The 21,094-nt window shown below is 55.1% G+C and overlaps 3 protein-coding genes across 3 annotated transcripts in view; 1 reads left to right on the top strand and 2 right to left on the bottom strand.

Moving 5' to 3' along the window:
- Window positions 1-225: 225 nt before the first annotated feature.
- Window positions 226-12,957, bottom strand: VOLCADRAFT_92910 (uncharacterized protein; the record flags this gene model as incomplete). The annotated part of the gene is made up of 20 exons (XM_002952249.1): window positions 226-273; window positions 747-1,016; window positions 1,270-1,467; window positions 1,710-1,900; window positions 1,991-2,135; window positions 2,925-3,089; window positions 3,359-3,756; window positions 3,962-3,963; window positions 4,047-5,258; window positions 5,417-5,517; window positions 6,638-6,851; window positions 7,046-7,150; window positions 7,565-7,619; window positions 8,182-8,257; window positions 8,502-8,540; window positions 8,763-9,022; window positions 9,398-9,753; window positions 9,875-10,182; window positions 12,253-12,355; window positions 12,875-12,957. The coding sequence occupies 20 exons, from the start codon at window positions 12,955-12,957 to the stop codon at window positions 226-228; spliced, it is 4,329 nt and encodes a 1,442-aa protein (XP_002952295.1).
- Window positions 12,958-13,454: 497 nt separating this feature from the next.
- On the bottom strand, window positions 13,455-19,270 carry VOLCADRAFT_92911 (uncharacterized protein; the record flags this gene model as incomplete). Its single annotated transcript, XM_002952250.1, has 9 exons — window positions 13,455-13,673; window positions 14,079-14,114; window positions 14,476-14,506; window positions 15,680-15,756; window positions 16,340-16,412; window positions 16,694-16,705; window positions 16,865-16,905; window positions 17,283-17,343; window positions 19,176-19,270. 9 exons carry the CDS (start codon window positions 19,268-19,270, stop codon window positions 13,455-13,457), a joined length of 645 nt encoding a protein of 214 aa, XP_002952296.1.
- A 759-nt stretch (window positions 19,271-20,029) lies between these two features.
- VOLCADRAFT_92912 (uncharacterized protein) overlaps window positions 20,030-21,094 on the top strand; it is a gene marked incomplete at both ends in the record, with an annotated part of 9,155 nt that continues 8,090 nt past the window's right edge. The window contains 2 exons of the mRNA XM_002952176.1: window positions 20,030-20,144; window positions 20,900-21,046. Coding sequence (XP_002952222.1) covers window positions 20,030-20,144; window positions 20,900-21,046 — 262 coding nt within the window. The remainder of the gene's footprint in view (window positions 20,145-20,899; window positions 21,047-21,094) is intronic.

The following is a 21,094-nucleotide window of genomic DNA, read 5'->3' on the forward strand; positions in this document are numbered from 1 at the left end:
ATCACTCAAAGCTGTGTACGAACAGAAAACTGAATTAATGATGGCACGTGTGGTCGGATTGCTCACTAATGTCGTGGCCTGCTACTGCTGCTTAAGGGCAGGAGCAGCTGGTTGGTTGGTGACCGAAAAATGCATGATAGTGATGGGGTATGTACTTATGTATGTGATTGTGGTGGACTCAGATGCAGGGGCGGAATTCATCTTAATTCCAACTAGATATCACGGCTAGATAAGAATGGTAATGCACACACGCACGGAAATAATGAAGGCGTCCTGTAAAATCAAGGAGAGGTCTCCAATGGTGGTGTACGAGATAGATAAACCTGCACTTCATGAACAAGACTACTAACAAGTGTTTGCCCGCACGAGGGGTCCAAGCAAGCAAGTTGTACAGCAATGGCTGCAGTGCCACGCACTTGCAGTAGTAAAAGCAACAAACCCAACAAACAACTGCAAATAGATCTGCTACCCTGACGTGCACACCAAACTCTCCACGTCGCCCGCTAACCCCTAGCATGGGACACGGCCCAGCTGTCAATCTATCCAAGCCAATCCCTCTACTGCAACCCAACCCAACCAGATCAAATCTGAGCAGCACACATACAAGCCAGGGAAACCGGTGCTGAGAGCAGTGCTGCTGTTGGCTATATCGGGACCGATGCAATGGCTGCCGGCAGCAGTGGCGGCACCACTGCAAGTGCCGAGGACGGCATGGCCGCAGCCACCATCCCGCGCCCGAGCCGCACCGTACAAGCCAGTAAGGTACCACCCTTGTATTTCACCGTGCGCAGCTCATTGCCCCATAGCAGCGGCTGCAGGTGCTGCATCTGTGCCTGCCGACTGCTGCGAGCAGGGCACTGCTGCAGCCGGCCAGAAGGTGATGGGACCTGCAGCAGCGGCTGTAGCGCCAGCTGATAGCGGCGGCTGTGGCTCTGGGTCTTGGCCTTGAGTCGCGCCTGTTGCTGCTGCTGCTGCTGCTGCTTCAGTTGCCACAAAGCCATGAGAGCCAGATGCTCCTGCTCAGAATAACAGAACCCAAGAGCTCATTGGATGCAGGCATATCGAGTGTTCAAAGTTAGTTTTCGTACATATAAAGCGAGGCAACACTGGCTAGGATCCTAAGTCACGCGTGTTGAACGGCTGTGCCTCGAATCCTCATATTAGCCCCGAAGACCTCTTAATTTAAGAGTCTTAAAACCTGTAAGCCAGCAGTGCTTTATAATTAGGAGGACACTTAGGCGCGCTAATGAGGAGCGAAATAAAACCCACCTTTCCTTCCAATGCTCGTACAACCTCCACGCTGACCAGCACCTCGTGCCAGGAGGCGTTGGCTGCCAGGCATGCCGCCCTCTTGGCGGCTCCGCCACAGTACGACAAACTGCCGCCGGCACGCATCGTCGCCATGGCGTCACCAATTTCTACACCACCCTTGACATGAAGTACGGACAAACGCGCGGCGGCTGTTGCCTGCACCCAGCAACAAAACGAATATTACGCGGAAGAGGATGTTATGCATGGGGCCAATACAATGAGGTGAAGATATGATGGATGGATGGATGGATGAGCGCGGAATTTTTTCCTGGAGCACTGCTCTCATCATTCGGCCCCAAACTCCACCACTTCCAGCCTGCTCCGAGGTTTAAATCCAGCACTGCCCCATCCAGCACTGCTCCCGGATCCAAGCCCCAACAGCTAAGAGACGCACGTACCCTCTGCAGGTGGTGGACCGCATTCCCCGTGTCGGCGCTGCCGCTGGCGCTGGAAGGTGAGTGCAGCACAGTCGCCGCAGCCGCCGCCACCATCGTTCCCGCTGCCGCGGCAGCAGCCGCCACCGCCGCCCCCATCCTGCCACCCTCCGCGGTGCCAAACAAGCTGCCCGACGTCCCAGTTGCGTCTTCAGCTGTGGTGACGGCGCCGGCGGCAACGTGCTTGCTCGCGGTGGTAGTGAGCGGCGGCAATTCGGCAGCGGCGGCAGCACCCATAAGCCCACCAGGCCCCGCCATGTCGCCGCCGACGCCGCCAGCCGCCGCCGACCGTTCCTCAGGTCCAAGATCGTCCTGCAGCTCCAAGATCCACCGTACGGCAGATTCAGGTTGACAAAACACTGCCTGGAAAGACCCCGGCGGTGTTGGGACCTGTGGGTGTGGGTGTGGGTGTGGGTAGGTGATTAGGTTTATGTGTACGTGTGAACCTGGTCCTGTACGGCAGCAGAATATGGAACAGCAAGAGAAACAATGATGATCTTGGTGTTAACGTGAAAGGGGTTTGTGTTTGTCATCAACCTTGTCGCCATTTCCTTGCTTGGTCATGACCACCGTCATCGCTTTCGTCATCATCATTTATCATCACTATCGGCGCCACAAGAGCAGCTGCAAGGATTATTATGACGCGCTTTCGTCTGCGTTGCTGTGTGTCCACTAGAAGCAAGTAAAGCTTATGGGGGAGCCAGCCTGCAGGAGCAGAAAACCTGCAGTGTGGCAACTCCGGGCCGTGGAAGGCGAAAAGCGCGTAATTTCGGACTGCACAGCATACATAGCACATGCCGGGGCTTTCTGTCTGGTTTTAGATGGATCAGACTATGAAGGATGTGATGGTAAAAGGAAACGTTGACCGTCTGACGTTGGCAAACCTTATCCATGTCACCTATCCGGATCCCTATCCAAGTGATAGAGTGATAAGATGGCAATCTTCCGTGTGCGTTTTATGATCTTTGCCTATATCGAACAGCATTCGGCCCTGACCCTTGGGGCCCCCAGGTTATACCTTGGGAGGTTAATGCAGCACACACACACACACATACGCACACACACATTCACTCACTCCACCTCCTTGAATTGCTATAGCGTCCGTTTGTCATTGGACAACTGACCTCCCCTCCCTCCCCTCCCCTCCCTCCCCTCCCCTCCCTCCCCTCCCTCCCCTACCAGGTAGCCCCCGTGCCGACACGCCAGCACTCCCGCCTCCTTCAGCATCTCCCGGTGAGACTCCAGGGAAGCCTCCAGACCCCACCCGGCGAACTCGTCCGGGTCCTGGACCTGAGCCAGGGCTACCGCCACACGCCCCAGAGGTGCGAACAGCACCCCGGGTACCTGTGGGTTTTAGGGTTTTAGGGTTTTAGGGTTTTGAACGAGTTTAAAGGGTGTTTTAGCATATTCAGAGCCTCCTTGGTTTTTTTTTCTTGCCCACCCATCCCCGTCATCGCATGCCCACTCTCTCCTCCCTTCTCCTTTCGGGAGCACATGCTTGCCTGGTGCCTTATCATCATCCACCCACCCCCTGCCCCTTGGTCTCATCCCTTTTCGCCTCCCACTCTGCCCCTTCCACCTCCCCCCCCTCCTCCGCCCCCTTTCCGGAACACCTTTTCAGCCTCCGTACGCAGCGGCCCAACATGGCCTGCCCTCGCCACCAACCCCTTGCCGTACACGCCGTACATCTCCACTGCCGGCCCGCCCGCCTTCAGCACATGGCTGCCGGCCGCCAGGACAATGTACGTCATGGAAATGCCGTCACCGACGCCGCCAGCGTAACCATAGCTCCCGCTGGCGCCGGCGCCGCCAAGGTGATGATTGACGATACCGGTGGCGGCGTGTTGCACGCGCGCCGTCACCGTAATTTGCCCACCATGGCCGGCATCGGCTACGGCCTTAGTCAGCTGTAGTGTAGGGCCCGGGTAGACGATGCGACCGCTAGCGCGATTGTACTGCACTTCTGCGGCACTTGTGATGCCGCAATGTAGTCCCATTCGTACACGGAGGCCTCTGTGGCCGGGGGGGATCCGGACGGGTTACTGGGATGGGCTGAGAAGTGAGAGTGGGAGAGCGGACGCGTGGGGCGAAACCCGGAGCATGGCGTGGCGTGGCGTGAGTGACTGACGAGTGCAGGGCTCTAAGGATATAGGAGAGCCGCACAGTACGGCATATCCCGGGGTGTGGGTGGTGGGTGGCAAGGAACCATCCCTTACCCCTGGAGGATTGCGAGGGGTGGCAAGGAGGGGGGTGTCAGCGTTCGTGCCAGAGTCTTGTTCGTTTTTGAATTACAACCCTCACAGGGCCCAGCTAAGCGGAAAGAAGCACCTGAAAATCACGAGCTGTCCCGTACAAGGCGCCGTACTGTCGTACGAATGATCTTCTGGAAACATACGGTTCAGTGCTTCCACCAGCCGCATGGCGGCGGGAGCGACAGCAGCGGCGGCGTCGCCGCCGCCGCCGCGGCTTCCGATAATGCCGTCCACGTCACAACAGCCGCCATGTTCAGCATCCGTGGGACCTGTGGTGACGGCTGCACCGCCAAAGAAAACTTCCGTACCGCCGCCACCGCCGCCGCCGCCGCCACCATGTCTTTCCAAACTGCATGTGTGATCTCGTTCACCGACCGGCCCAGTCGCCGTCGCTGGGGTGCCCGCCACCGTACTTCCGTAGTACGGCATTGCCGTATCGGTAATACGGGGACTGCCGTCGCCGTCCCCATCTTGACTGTCGTACATCCGCCGTTGAGATCCCCACCCGGACAACTTTACCTTACTGACAGTCGTAGGGGCTGCCGTCGCCACCGCCAAGCCCCACCTGGAGCGACCGTTATCGCTGACGGCGGGCGCTTCCAATGAACTTCGCGCCGGCAGTGCTGCTGCCGTCCGCACTTGAAAATCGTCGCCCCCCCCAACCCTGGCGGCGGTGGTGATGGCGGCGACGCTAGCGGCGCCAGCGGACGCCCCTCCACCGCCCCCGCAAGCCCCGCCATTCAGCGACGTCGTTCTCTGGCGGCTGTACGGCACCACCTGTGCCATCGCTGTCGCTGCAAATATGCCGGTTCCCGTCACCCGCCGCAAGGCCCTCGCCTCGCTGGACAGATCAATAGATGCTGGCCGGAGGTACCGACCGCCGCCGCCGCCGCCACCACAGTCGCTGGTCCGCGGCGGCGGCCTCAGATACCTTCCGCCGCCGCCGCCGCCGCCGCCGCCGGATGGTGGCGGCAACGACGCCGCCAGCGACGGCAGCGGTGGAGCAGCCGCAGTCACCACTGCTTGCTCTAAGTTCATCCCATCATGAAGCAGCGGCGGAGTTGCCAAACATGCCATGACGGCTTCAGCGGCCGCTGTGTCGCGCCGTACGACCAGCGTCGCCGCATAAGGGCTGGCGAGCAGCTCCGCCGGCCAGTCGGCGGTCAGCAGTGCCTCTTGTGCCGCCAGCGCAAAGCCTAGGGCTCGGTTGGGTCGGTGGAATGCGAGGATAAAGCTGTCGCCCTCGGTGGCGCTTTCGTACCTGTTGTACGGCGTTGTACGACAAATTTTACAAAGTGAGATATCCCCCAAATCACAATTAACAAGCAGCGTACCCCCTGTGAGGATGTGCTCAAACACTCATTGGCTACCCGGCTGCCCCGTGCACCGACCCACCGACCCACCGACCCACCGACCCACCCTCCAAATTTGACCAGCAGCTCCCGAATCGCCCGGTGATGCAGCTTGACGGCTGTGTCCATCACCTCCGCCGCCAGGCTCTCCCACAGGCACGTCGAGTCCTGCAAAGTACGACACCGTACAGCATAATGTCATGTACGATGTTATGTACGATGGCGGTATGGCATATATGATAAGGAGCGGGAATCCACGTCGAAGTTTAAGTTTAAGCCGGCCGAGGGCTAAGCTATTACCTCACATTATGTTGGCAAAAGATGCTGAAGGAGCAGTTTGCCGCCCAACTGTCTGTTTCATTCGGTTTCTTTTCTGTTTGTTCCCGTTCGTTTCTGTTTTTTCTGTTTCCACGTTCCTCGGTCTAACTGCCGTGTCCCCCGTTCCGCTCCTACTTGTCCCCAGACGGAGTCCTCCTCTCCGCCCCCCTCCCCCCATAAACATCAAGACATACATACACACAAGCGCGCGTACACACCCGCTCACAAACATACATACACACACAAGCGCGCGTAAACACACACGCTCACAAACATACATACACACACAAGCGCGCGTACACACAAACAGCAGCCCTTGGCCAGCGTCAGGCCCGGCAAGACATGTAATGTGCAACTAATACACACACACGTGTGATGCCTCCTACCGCCCCCCCGGGGGAGGAGAGCGGAGCTAGCGGACCTGCGGCTCTCGGCTGCTTAGGAGGGACAGAGGCCCCTTGCGCGCCCCTCTCCCGTCCGCGGGAGAGAGTTTAGGCGGCCTCTTTTCGTTGGGGCTGGCCAGCAGCCCCTGGCCAGTGCCAGGCCCGGTCAGATACTTGTAACCTAAGCACATACATACAAACTCATACACTCGCACACATACAAACTCACACACATACAAACTCACACCTGGATATCAGTCACTAGAAGGCTGCTGTCCGGTCCTACGCCGGGGGGCCCAGTGCGAGCCAGCAGCACCTCCCGCCGCAACCGCCGCCAGCGGAGGACAACCAAGAGCACCGCCGCTGCCGCCACCAGCACCGCCGCCGTCGGGACAAGCGCCGCCAGCAGCCGTACGGTTCCGGAAGATAAATATTTCCCCTGTACGTCGTACGACAGAAAGATTTTTATAAAACTGCGGACTAGGTCCCGGGGGGAACAGGAACTGTAATATGTTGAGAAGCTGAACCTTTCCACAACCAACTAACCAACTAGTCAACGACAAACCACCTTGTCAGGAAAGACTAACCCCAGAACCACATCCCCCACACACGTTGGCAGTTGGTGGTGGTGGCGGTGGTGGTGGTGTGTAGTGCACAGATCGCTGGTACAGCGCCAGCAACCTCTCCTTGCCGCCCGCGTTAAGATACATGTCTTCCGTACCAGACCGCAAATCCTGGAGAAGCTGCTGGAAAGTGGCGTTTCCCGCCAGTGCTTTGAAAAGCATATTTTGGATGAGGGTACTGCGAAGGGACAGTTAGAACGGTTGGGTCGGTTGGGATGATTGGAACGGCTGGGTGGTTGGGCTCGTGGTGAGGTAGGACCCCGATATACCCCTTCCCCACTGCAACCTCCACCCCACCCCACCTCACATACATACACACATACATACGCACTCAAAACCCAAAACCTTCCCCCCCTCTTTCCCCCCACGCACTATGTCTCATACACTCCAGGTATTCGCAGCTCGTAGTAGACATTGTCGTGGAGAAAGTCATGGCGGTAAACCCGGAGGAACTCTCTGACGTCATCCTGCTCGTACCTGCAGTCACGTGGAGGGTCAGTGGAGAGTTTGGGGGGAGGTTTCGGAGGCCACTGGAGCCCACAAAGCAGGCAACAGTACGGCGGGGAAGCGCAAGAGTCAGTCCAGGAAAAAATTAAACTAGAGGGACAACTAACAAAGAAAATAGGATGAAACAAACCCTAGGAAAATAGTGCGATACCTGTATCTCATGTATTGGACAGTTGTTGTTGGTTGATGGTTTGTGGTTGATTGGGAATTAGGCCTCAGGTCGAGGTGGGCCTTGTGGGTTACGGCGGAGACCGTCATGACAGCGCTCGGCCCACTCCATCCACCCACTCACCCACCTGTATGTATGTATGTATGTACACCCGCCTCCCCACTCCCACTCCCATTCCCAGGAACCAAATATGGAGCTCAAATATCCAAGCTCACCCAGCATCCACCCAGATCTCCTCGTCCAACTCGTCCGTACGGATAGGCATTAGCTCTGTCGTACACATCAGTCGTACACAGGACACATCAAAACAGGCCAGCCAACTTTATAACGGCAGAGTGGAGAGGGAATGGAGAGAGGACAGACATACGGACATGCGCACAGACAGATAAATAAGCAAGCAATTAGATAAACAGATAGATTGGCAGCCGTACAGCCGTACATACGGGCAAGGGCACATCTGCATTGGTGAATGTAGCTGGCTACAAGATTCGAACAGGTGATGGCGCCTTGCGTTGATAAAGAAGAGCGGTTAGGATTCTGACCGACATAACGCCCCTCCAATGATGGAGGGCTGCGGCGATTGTTCCCGTTGGGGTGTGTGGGCCCGGTGGCCAGGTTCAGGCCCGGATCGATACGTAACAAATACACACATACACACACATACACACACATACACACACACATACACACACATACACACACACATACACACACATACACACACGAGTACACGCACACCAACGCATGTCCATGGCTGAAATGCGTGCGTGCTTCCCTTACTTCCTCACCCCTTCCCACCCCATGCCCACCCCCTCCACCTTCCCAACCCCACCCGTTTTGGGCTGCAGCATCAGTCTCCGGTGCTGTTCGGGTCCCGTGAATTCGTGCAGGAAGGTGTAGGCCGCCGCCTGCCGGTGCAGCGGTGCCAGTGCGTTAATCACAAAGCTCGCCGTCTCGATTGGCACAATGCGATTCACCATAATGCCATTACTGCTACTGCTACTGCTACCGTTGCTGTTACTGCTGCTGCTCGAGGTGGTGTTGGAAGGAGGGGGAGAACGATCTGGCTCCAGATCAGCGAACGGGCACAGAGCCCCCGTGCAGGGAACCAGGCCGGCGGTTGGGTTGTTGCGGTCCAGCACTCGCACTGACCCAGGGGTCAGTGCGACCCCCTGACGACCCCTCATGGCGCTGGAGTTATGGGAGGCACGCTGACGGGGAAGAGGATGAGATGGGAGGGGGGGAAATTTGGGGAGGGGGGGATGGTTAGCCGTTAGGCATCGGTTGGGATATGCCGTACACACATGAGTCGCTTCGGCTTTTCTTTGTTAAGCCCCGAACCCGAGGCCCTAGGTCGGCACCAACCCCATCCCCAACCCCAACCCCAACCCCGCTGGCTGCACACACACGCACCTTAAACGCGAAGGAGAAACCCCAAAGCATCAGACACCGGCCAGCTTCCAACATGTCGTACACCACAGAACACGGAGTAGTGTCAGGCACGCTGTGCGCCTTTAGCGCCAGAAACAGCCGCAGCGCCTCTTTAAGGACTGTTGGATTTCCGTACAGCGGATCCAAGTTGGTTGGGTCAAACCACGTGCCATGGCTGGGTCCCTCTAGCTGAACCATCGTACCCACGATGTACATAAACATGGCATGGGCGTAGCCGCAGACTGCAAAATGGGGGATAAACGGGTGGATGTTGCTGGGTCGGGAGTGGGGGGAAGGATTCAGGAAGTTGTTGGGGTTAATTCTCATCATGCCACGATTTGCCTTTTTCCATCCTGTTCACTTTGGGTACTTTTGGCGCCCTTCTGCTATTCACCCCGGCCTGTCGTTATCCGCCTGGTAAGGTTGGTAAGAGCTCTGGTCTTCTTCTGAACCAAAGTCTCTTCTTCTTCCCCTTTACGGGAATCACACACCAAAGTTCCCCTTTAGGGGAAGAAGAAGAACCCCTTCCCCGAAGGGTACAAGGTTGACTTTTCGCCTGTGATAATGCACGTGTGCTTACAGACACACATACATATGGATTGCATCTTGGCACCTACCTGCTAGGGATGTCTTCGCTATGCCGACACAGATATCCCACCAAGCTCCTGTTAAGTCCAAACCCATCGATGCCATCCTGTTCACACCCCCGGGATCCCCCCGGGCGATCGCCCGCCGGTTTTCCCTCCCCACAAACCCACCCGGATTAGACTCGAAGCAAAACCCTAGGTCAGGCTGGTCGGGACCTAGGGCGCCTCTGCCGTACTTGTCCGCCACCGCGAGTGCCTCGTCCCACGTGCGTGGTACGGAAATGTTGTACGACATAAACAGGTCACGGCGGTATAGCAGTTGATACGACGTGAGCCACAACGGCAGGGCGGAATAGGAGCCGGCGTAGGCTGACGATCCCGCATCTCTGCTAGCCGTAAAACGGGATGGGGAAGGGGGTTGGGCGCTGCCCCTCGCTTGGCCTGCAACCACCACTATGACCGCCGTACATATGACCGCCGTACATAATACGCCACATACGCACATACCTGAACGCCGTGGGGATGTCCACGAATCGATAGCCGTCATCATCAACAAGGATACCTGTCAAGTCCACAAACACATCTCGCCCGATGTTTGCGCCAAGGACCTCCGCGGATATCAACCAATAGTCGTTGGGTCCTGGGTCGTTGACCGTTGGCCAAACTTCCAACCAACTGAGAATGTATTCGGAGATCGTGCGTGATTTGCCGCCCAGATGAAGACCAGATTTATTATTAAATTGCGCCAAGGACAGTTCGAACTCGGGTTGCATGCCGTTGCGCCATGATAATCCAAATGCGTCATATGTGGCGGTCTGTTTTGGGATCAGCCAGAGCAAGCGACAACGGACACAGGGATACGGCAACACCGCACAGCATGTTATGTTAACGGCTATGAGGGCTATTGTCGCACGGGGGAAGGGGAGGGGCACGTGCCTGTGAAGGATAAAATATTGGCAGGGATGAGGGAGTGCAAGCACGGATAGGGGTTAGCAGAATTAGACTGACTGCAACACGCTGGCTAGTAGGTGGCTTGCGTTGTCTGGTCTGGGTGTGCGTCTTGGTTGCCCTGGTTGCCTTACGTGCAATGATGCACGGCCTGCTGGCCCGTTAGCTCTACTCTTAACGAGTCTAGAGCCAACTGCAACAACACCCCCCCCACACACAAACATACATACACGCGCAGATACAGACACACATACAGGCTAACAAGATGTCGTGCGGAACCCACCCACCCACCCCAGGGGGGGGGGCCCTTCGGGAGGACGGAGGGCGGATTACACGAACGAACTGGAACAACGGTTTTACGTAACGTCTCCGTCGACCAAAGAACGTTTTGATATTAGAGCGTGCATGAGCTCGTAATGCGGCCCCAAGGAGCCGGAGGGTTCACGGATTGCGAGCCTAAGAGACAAAGAGACAAAACTAGTATGAGGAAAAACAACTCTAAATTAACTAGTTCGAGCGAATGATGCCAGCAATCAAAACGTGCGGCGATCAGTATGGCTATATACCCTCCGCTTTGGGGAAATAGCACCCCAATTGCTAACCTTTACGTAATTGCCTGCAATCTAGAAATTTCGATCGAAGTAGAAAAGGAAAGGCTCAAAAATTTTCTCTAGAAACATTTCTGCCATTTAAGTTAACTACGCGGGAAGGATATACATACATACACACATACTAGTTCTTTCTTTCACATGACGTCACCACGCCTGCGCAAGCCTTTCAACTACCACCTGTCAAGTTCTACTGCTACTGCTGCTGTTTAACGTTTGCACTTCGTGCTGATACGTCAGTCGGTACGTAGATTGGGGATTTTCGGCCTTTGTCGCCGCCACCTTCGCAATCACTTCTGCGCCGGCGGGTAATTCAGCTTGCTCTGGCGTCATCCTACTTATCATCAACTCAACATCTACTCCTTATTTTTATAATTAAACATTCTGTAAACGCTAACCGGATTATTTCGCTTGGGAAGGTTGCTCGCTTGCCAGCGCCAACACTCCCGTTTAGTAACCGTTCATAGCTCGTTTCAACATCATTATTTGAAACGCATGCAACCGTACCACTCCTGTGCAGTTGAAATCCACGAGTTGCCACCCAGCAGGGGGTGATTGGACCACAGTGACACAGGCCCGCTGGGGCATGTTGGAGCATGTTGTTTGCTAGCCGCTGCCGTACATAATGCACGACAGCGCACTGGAGTGATAGGCGCCTGGCAGCAGGACGGTCACCCTCCAGACTTCCGGTCAATCCCCTAGATGCGCGCAGCAACAGCAGCTCGGCAGTAGCAGCCAGGCAGCAGCAGCCTAGCAGCAGCCAGGCAGCAGCAGCAGCAGCCGCGGCGGCGGTGGCGGCGGTGGAGTTGTAATAATTGACACGGGAGACCGCACCCAATCAGACCAGCCTCAGCAACCACCTCACGTACGTGAACCAACCGACGAACGGAGCATAAATGTTTTGGAACTTGGCAAGCTGTAGGACGAGAAGCAACGCATTGAGACACCTATCTAGACATGTTTGTTTCCTGGTAAAATTCAAACGGGATTTGCCAAAACCTCTATATAGATTGTCGTCCAACCATCCCCCCCACACACATCCCAATCTGGATTGGTCTTTTCCGAACCTCTCGCTCCCCGACGCCCAGCGATACTAAATCCACTCGACGGCTGCACGGCGGTTCCCGTTGGCTTTCTTGGACCGTTCAAATCCAAGCGAACTAGGGTAAGATGTCGGCCGGGGTTGGCTATAACGTGTGAGAGATTTGGTTACCTGTCTAAGCTCACGCTTGTAAAAGCTATGCCGAGCGAGGGCTATAAAAGGGGCTGTAGAAGTGTGGCCACAGCCAGCGAGCGAAGATTATCATAAATCTTATTTTTCCTGCATACCTGGTTCGCTATTGTGGAGTAGTCTATTTGGCAATCCCGTGTAATCTTCGTTAGTGCGGCCCACAAAAAGTGGTCTCCGGAACCGTTGGCGAAGGCTCGGCAGCTGCAGAGCACAAAACAAGGACAGGTTTAAGATTTCAATATCAAATCCTTGCTGCCTCATGCGAATCGGCCCCTGCACCCATCCTTACCCGTCATGCAGCACCGACGTATGATTGATCAAGCAAACTTCTTTTTGCTGATGCCAGACCTCATGAGAACTTTTACTTTGTGAATAGCATAAAGGTTTCCTTATTGTGGGTATAAGAAGCGAAAACCAGCAGAACCAGGAACCCAAGTCCCATAACCTAATCCGCCTCCTTGATGCGCATCCCGGACGATACATTGCCATAAGTTACAAAGGTTTACCATTTAGCCTTTTGTATAGCGCCATGTGACAGGTAGTAACCCTACGATTAAACGCACAGTTCCGCACAATATGATGAGCGACATGGTAAGGGAACTTGAAACCGAGAAAGAAATAGTTTTTGCGCTGGGCCGAGGACGTCCGTTGACATTTTTAGCCGACCGAAACGTCCGACTCACACATTTGACCTTTTACTCATCCATGTACTCCGTTTACCTTATAACTGATGCAACCTCAAAATTAAAAGTTACTGATTTCTTACTGTATAGTGCATCAAAGTCTTCGTTTCTTGGCCACATGGCTTTCACTCCATTCCTTCGTGCTGGACGGTTTACAAACTAAACACCAGTTCAGAGCTAAACCATCCTTGTGCAAAGCTAGCCCACTTCAACATAATTAAAAATGTTATACATTAGCTCGTCTTTTACAATGAATCGCAGACGCAACTACTGCAGGACTGTAAACTGCGGAAGGACAACTCAACCAAAGATGTGTCCCGTGCGCATCACAACAAACGCAACAGGCGCCAGGGTCGATTAAACTCACCCTGGGGCTCTTACCCTTCGCAAGTACGAATACTCCTACAAGCGCCCCCTCTCCTCTAATTGGACCGAATTTGAATATTTGGGAACTCAGGAAGGACGACGCATGGTAATACACGAAGACATAACATCCATCCCTCCATCCTTCCTTCATCCACCCAGCCGCGTAGCGATCATCCAGCCACGAAGCAAGCTAGCCAGCTAGCCAGCCAGCGTCAGCCAGCTACCTCGTTCACTGGCGGGTTGCGTGTTCGTCATCTTGCCTCCAGCGCGGCAATGAACAGGGAGCCCTTGTCTCCAACGCTGATGCGAATCTGCTCCTCGCAGAGCAGCGAGTCGGGCGCCATGATGTCGCCAGGCCACCACACATAGCAGAGAGATGCGGCGGCGGCAATGGAGGAGGTGACGAGTGAAACACGCAGGGCGGCAGGCAGGGGATGGGTGGGTGGCTGGGTGCTGCCCGGGTGGGGTGGCTGGATGGGTGGGTAAGGTGTTGCGTGAAGAGGTGGAGGCGGCATGTGCTCATGCACCGTAAGTGCGTGTGCTCAGGTGGGGATGGGACCGTTCTGTCCAACTGAAAATGGTCCGTTTACCAGCCGCACCAGCACCAGCACCGCAACCAGCACCCGCATCGCCGCCAGCACAACCGACAGCACCCGAAGAACCACCACCGCTGTTCGAGGAGTGCACCTCGCGCGCAGCGGCATTGCATCTCCCTTCCCTTTCCATGCTACCGTCTCCGGACTGCACCGACCCAAACTGAGCAGACCCGACTTCAAACCTCCAATGACCCGGACATATATACATGCGAACACCCCCTGCAAACAAACTCGGCTTCACCCCACCCAAGCCAGTCGCCAGCACAGCACAGACCTCACCTCGTCATCCAGATAGGGCGTGTCCACGAACCCCACCTGCGGTGGCCAAGGAGGGATGCAAGCCAGAGGCAAAGTGGTCCAAGGGGAGGGGAGTAGGGAAAACGCCAGCACTGACCCACTGTATGGGTCTCACGTCTGTGGAGAGTCGAAAATAGGAGGTCACAACCCCCACCCACCACTAGATGGAGGCAGTGGTTCCGATCATGCATATTAAGGACACCTTCTTCACGACCCGCTTTTGACAGGAACAGAAAAACGAGGAGGAGGAGAAGAAAAAGAAAGGAGGAAAAGAAAAAGAAGAAAAACAGTTGGCAAGGATTTCCTGATTTTCCCATTCAATTTACGGGCCCTGACTTGAAATCAATCCGCTGCAACGCGCATGGCCAACAGCACGTACCGGATTGAGCAGTGACAGGGGAAGCGACAACCTGCGCGCGAGTATTGTGGGGAGGATAAAAACCACAGACGAATGTAAAGGATGGGGAAAAAGGAGAGGTGAAACCGTTTCATGGCAAGTGATCGAGCGTCCGAATATCACACCATGAAACGGCAAGTGATCGAGCGTCCGAATATCACACCGAGATCAAGAACATCGTGCATGTGCGCGGAGAGGTACGTCAGGGAATTTTATGAAAGATCGTTTTCAGCAAATGTCGATAGAACAAATATTCGGGGGTTAAGTAACCGGACGGGGGGAGGCCCGGAAAGGGGTGCATGTGTCCGTTCAAATGGTTTTGGGCAGGTGCGGGTGTTGGGGAATGGACGCAAGCGATTTATTCCGTGGCAATGCACTCCCAGGTGGGCTCCCTTCGCCGGCAAGGCAGGGACGCTAAAGGCAGGGACGTCAGCACTTGCATATCTCCTGTGTGCGCGTGTGCATGTATGTATGAATGTGTGTAACTGCGAGTGTGTGTGTGTGTGTGTGTCTGCATCCATATTTGCGTGTTCATAAAGCAGAGGTAAAGCATAGACGTGTGGTGGTCATTGTGCAGATGCCTTCCTGAAAACTTGTAAACCTACAAAAGGGATCGAAGCAAATGCAGCACAACGGCACGGAGGTAGGCCCAGGTATAGCTGTACGACATGAACCACCCTGCCTGCCCCAAAATTCCCTTCCCACCACATCCAAATCTTCCCCCCGTCCTCCTCCCTTCCATCCTCATTCGACCTTCATTCCACCTTCACTCCCGGGTATTCACGTCCATATCTGGTTCACCCCGTCTGGGTCCGTTCACCTTCCCCCACGAGGCTTTCCTTTCCTCTTTGTCAGTCTTTCCTGTCGTCCATCTCACCCTCATGCCCCCCGCTCTCTCTCTTCTGGCGCATCAGTCTTTCCTTGCCATCAGCTTCACTCGATCGTGGTTCGCCTTCCCCGCTCTCTCTTTCCTCCCAGGGGCCCCCCCCCAACCGCTCCACTCGCCGCTCTAAGATAAATTAACATTGAGACTATTCGCTCAAGATGTAGAAAATGTACCCCTTCCTAGGCACTACTGGTCAGTAACTTAAACAAATATTCCTCCTGCCGTACCTGTGAATCGCTAGTATCTGCTTCAATTGTCAGTGGTTCGTCTCACCCCTCCCTCCGCTCTCCTTTTTTTTACCTTTTTTGGCCGTCTACCACCACATCGAAGGAGGTGAACACGGCCCTTAGGCGCTGACAGGGACGACCAGGCGGGCCCTGTGCGCGGTTTGTGCACCGTAACGATCAACGATCAACGACGATGACGACGACGATGATGACAAGGAGGCGGAGGCGGAGGATGGGGAGGAGGAATTTTGGAGGCGTGGGGGGTTCCAAAAAAAGGTGTTTAAAAATATAGGAGGGACATCAAAGGGAGGGCCATCAGTGGATGGAGTGGATATGGAGCTCCATGGCTCTCTCCAGGCAACACGGCCCCAAACGGAATTAGTTCATCGTGACTAGGGTCCTGTCCTGGCCATTTGGGTCGTGTGCATCTTTTGTCGTGTTATTAAAGGCAGTTGGCAGCACGTGGAGCAGCAGGGCTCCAAGCGGGCGCTCTGATAGTGGTGGGCCTTTGGGCCTTGGGAGCTGCCTACAACAAAAAGCATAACTTTAGTAAACTAGATAAAAATTATGCCCTGACAGCTTTTCCTACTCCGGATGCCGCGGTGGGGTGGGGGACCGTGTGCAGGACGTGTGAAGGCTTTTGTGGGGGTGTGGAAGGGGGGACTTGGGAGCGCAGAGGAATCCAGGTAGCGTTGCGCGCCGGCCTTCCATGTAGCGCTTTCCACATGCCCACCTTCACGACCTCCGCTGTACCGTTCACGTTGACGCAGAACTGCATTCCGCCGACCTCGAACCTGAGACGCGAACTCCGCGGGGAGGGAAGGGGAGGGGAGGGAAGGTGGGAACGAGAGTGGGATTCCCCGACACGGGACGAGAGAGAACTGATGTCGTACAGATTAATTGATGAAAAATTCCGTTATGTTCTTGCGAATATTTCCTTGACAGCCATAACAGTTTTCAAAGTATTTCATATCCGTTACGATATTTATTTGCGTATTCCTTAACAAGCACTTCAGTACTGTGTAGCCACCACGCTACAACGCGGGATGTACAGCAGTAGTACGACACGTTCACATCAGAATTGGACCTGGTGAATCGCCTGCGAGAAGGCGGGGGGACCGGAAGGAGGGAGGAGGGGACGGAGAGTGCGACACAAAGCACTCAACAAATCGTTACCTATGCACATGCACACACACGTACACACACATACACCCAACCACGCACCCCCCCACACACACACGCACCCACACCCACACACCTGGCTTGGTTCTCCACTTTCCCCGCCCGTGTATCAAACACCTGTCCGGGGCGTACGGGGACCTTGTGGCGCTCGGGTTGGAAGTCAAGGGAGGGCCAGGAGAGCGGCATAACCACATGACTCCACACCCCCAGCAGCATCACACATCACTACCCCACATCCCATAAACTGCTAGTACTAACAATACCAACAATAATAATGATACTACTAGCCTAGCACATATAGAACCGCCAGCAGTAACCAAACGCTGCCGTTACTCGTAGCGATAATGTTGTTGATAATACCCTGCAATAGGAATGCCCAGCTACGTAGCCTGCTCTTGGCCCGTTCCTGCACCCCCCGCCCCCTTCCAGCACTCCCTGCCCCCTGTCCCTTCCAGCACTCCCCGCCTTGCCTGGAAGTTACCTCTGGGCTTCACCGGACCGGAGGCGGCAGCGCCCCGAGCCCCCACTGCGGCACCAGCCAACACCGGCACGTAGCTGCAACGGAGCGGCAAACCAACGGGCGGTAACGAGGGGGCTGTGGCTGGCAGCTTGGGGGCAGCGCGGGGGCCCCGGGGGACGGAGGGGAAAGCTTAGGATCGAAAAACCCGGGTTCGGTAAAGGGAACGAGAAAGCTGCATTGAGGGCCGTCCGCGGGATTTTGCATGGGGTGAGAGAGGAGAGGTGCAGAGCAGGGATGCGGGATACTTCCATCCGTCGGGTGTCACAATCGGCACTGGAACGGGGGAGAAGAAGGGATAGATGGTTAGATAGATAGATAGATAGATAGATAGATAGATAGATAGATAGATAGATAGATAGATAGATAGATAGATAGATGGATGGATGGATGGATGGATGGACAGATGGAAGGGCGGGAGGAAGTCATATGCGAGAAAATAAAGAGAGAGAGGACGGAGGGGGGAGGGGAGGTAGAATTTTGAAGAAGAGCGAGGGGTCTTCTGGGGCTTGGGGGCTGAAACTGAAGGTATGGATCTTTGCATGGTTCGCAGATTCCTGAGCTGAAAAGCCTGGGCTGGACGTACGGAGCCTCGTTTTTAGGGGAGATTCTATTCGCGGATAGAGGCGATGAAGGGAAACTTATCAACGAATGTACACAATGGTTAGTTTCCGGTCCAATTGCATCACCCCGTAAGGTTCTAATGAAATGTTAGATGCTTTTTCAAAATAATACAGAAAAGCTTACGTGTAGAAAAAGCGGTAGGCGATATCGTTAGCGAGCTGTAGCGGTGACAAGGCGCTCTCCAAACTCCCATCGTAGCTGCTGTAGCCGTTACTGCTGCTGCCGCTGCTCATGCCGCCGTCGCTACCGCTGCTCATTGTCTCGTCACTTCTGCTACTGCGGCCTCCTGAGACCGATCCAGCACGAGCACCGTAGGTTGAAGCAGATGCTGCTTGTCGGAGTGTCGTACTGCTGACGGTGTACAACAGTACCCACCTGTCAGGGGTTCCGGTCGGGGGCGGGTACAGCACCGCCAAGCATATGGCCAGAACAGTGCATGGCCCAGGAAAAAAAACCAGAAGTACTGCAATTTATCTTACGATGGCAAGACGACGTTCACCGAAACTGTAAATTTTACTCTACATGTTTAGCAAGTGAAACTCCAGCCGAATCACAGCATATTAAACAAAAACGAATTCACACTTTCCCGGTTTTGCTGCGAAAATTGCCAAACTTAAATGCTATAGCACGACTCCTCGCAGAAACCCAAGGATGCCTCGATGCAGTACCTGCCATTTATAAGACCTGACGTGGCTGAGTCGGGGTTGGGATTCAGGCGGATGAGATCTCGAATAGCGCCGTCCAACGAAGCAAGATCCGCGGGACCAGGCAGCGCGGCCGCGTTGACCCTGCGGCATATTTCCTTAGGGCCTTAATTTTACCCAACGTTGACCCAAATCGATAACTGCGCCTAAAACTACACCCAAGTCAGCGACAGAAAGATGCGGTAGAGATGGCGCGCGGAATGCTACGATGCGCGGTCGTGCTCGTTAGGGCCATATTGGGGTTGGCTGCAGACCGCGATTGGAAGCTAGTTTTAAGAGAGATTAAGAGAGGGACAAAATTCTTGCAGAGAAGGTCGGGCAGCATTAACGTTTGAAACAAGGCAGATGCAATCTTGCATGTGTGAGGCCCTCTGTGCACAGGGTACTAGGGCGTGCTGCCTCAGAGATTTTTCTGACGCAGAGCTGTTGGGAACAAGTAATGGATAATCGGGATTGATTCAATGTACGCTTTGCGTTGTATGATACATGCGAAAACAGATTCGGGGTGGCTGTGTAAGCGCCTGCCGCCGGGGGGGACGTACTTGCTCACAAGCTGCCTCAGCCTAGCTTTCGCTTGCGCACGAGCGGAGTCGTCATCGTTGAGCTTTGATGATTGAGGGGACGAAGGTGTAGGCATTGATTGTGACGTTGAGCGGTTGGGGCCCATGTCACCACGACCGGCTGACTTGGGCGAGTGCGGTATCCGCCTCGTACGAGTCCATAGGAAAGCTAACGAGGCAGGGCTTCTCTCCGCGACTATAAACGATCGCATCCTGAGACCTGGCCCAGTCTCTAGCTATGCCGAATTAAAAGTAATCTGGTATTTCCGTGGCACTTGGGATGGTCAGCAGGATGACGCACCCAGCAACAGGTTGATCTAAGAAGGGTCGTTTTCCTGTGCGCTGCATCCAAAGGACCTAATAACCGCTGAGGACGGAGCCTTCACATTGTTACACGTATCATAGTACGGCTGGAGTTAATCGACGACTTTCGATCCAGTTTGGCGTTACGTCCATGCTTGAATAGTTCAGTTTGCACGTACAATAGTGTATACTTCTGTGTAGAAACATAGCTCTCCGGCAAAGACATCTCCGTTTCAAAGCCCTCGGCCCGTGACAGGTCCTTAATAGCCTGCGCAAAAATAGTGCAACTGTAGGCAAAGGTAGATAGATATATACAACCTCATTCTCCACGCGTTGGGGACACCTGCTTCCTGGGTTGCAATTGAAGGAACTCATTTGGGGTCCATGACAATGGATTACGTTTGGTTAGGTCACCGCCTACGTATAGACTGGTGATACGCACATTTTGGATTGGGCGTCGGCGACACTTTCCGGCTTCTCCGCGCATTCCGCCGGCGCCCTGACGCACATTCTCTGCCTGCCAGACTTCAATCATGGGCTGCAGTTCATCTATTCATGCAGCTCCGCCATCTGTTCCCGCACACGCGGCACAACAAGGTATCCGGGCAGCTCACATGGTCCTAGAAGCTGGAACTGTTGGTTCCCAAGGTTTGACGATCGCCAAGCAACCAATTCCGCCTCACCTGTCTGCTTAGAGGTTCTCATATATCAAAAACATTCCTATAACGAGTAGAGTTTCGACGGGAGAGTCTTTTGTGGGTGTCACAAGGGATTTGTGTCCAAGCCGTACCCCAGGGAGTTTCCTCTCTGCATCAAGGAGTTTCCCACATTCCCGGTTTCCCGAATCACCTCTAGCAAGTCCTGGACTGTTGCGCCGGGCCTGGTAGACCCTAACCGGGCCCAGGCCGGATACACGTTCTCCCGCTTCCCCCGGTGGCCTGGCGGTCGGAGGGCAACGGCCCCCTCCCCGGACGCGCTTCAACCAGATCCAGATCAGATCCAGTTTTCTGCCATCCAGACATGCTAGTCGGGCTTTTTTGGAGTTACAGGCCCTCCGACTCCCAAGTCCCTTTTTGAAAGGATGTGATACAGGAGGGTTTGTGTGTGTGTATATGTGTGTGTGGAGAGTTTGGCACACGCCCTGCAAGTGGGTCGCACCCCGGGTAGGCGCCGAGCCTGAAGACCTCTGGGATTCCTTGGCCAAGAAGCCAGGGCCCTCGCGTCCTGGCTGCACCCTCGGAGGAGGACATTTTCCCCACTAAACGCTCCCCACTAAAAGCAAACCACCCTACAGCCCCGTAACCTCAAGCAAAACACCCACCCCTCACCCAACTCCTTGCCAGCCCTATTAGATGTTCCCTCCTTCCCTCCTTCCATTCCTTGCCCTCACCCGGCCCCTCTAGGCGGTGGGGCCGCCGCCACCAAGCCCCAGCCGGTTACCCCCGATTCCCGGGTACTGCGGGGTCAGGCCTACTACTCGGCCGGCAAGGTGGCCGAGGCGCTGAAGGAGTTCAACGCCACCATCGCCGCCTGGCCCACGTATGCGCGAGGTGGGAGCTGGGGGATGAGGAGGGGGGGTTATAATGCTTGCAAAGTCC

The sequence above is a fragment of the Volvox carteri genome (assembly GCF_000143455.1).
Source record: "Volvox carteri f. nagariensis unplaced genomic scaffold VOLCAscaffold_28, whole genome shotgun sequence".
In the NCBI taxonomy this organism is placed as follows: domain Eukaryota; kingdom Viridiplantae; phylum Chlorophyta; class Chlorophyceae; order Chlamydomonadales; family Volvocaceae; genus Volvox; species Volvox carteri.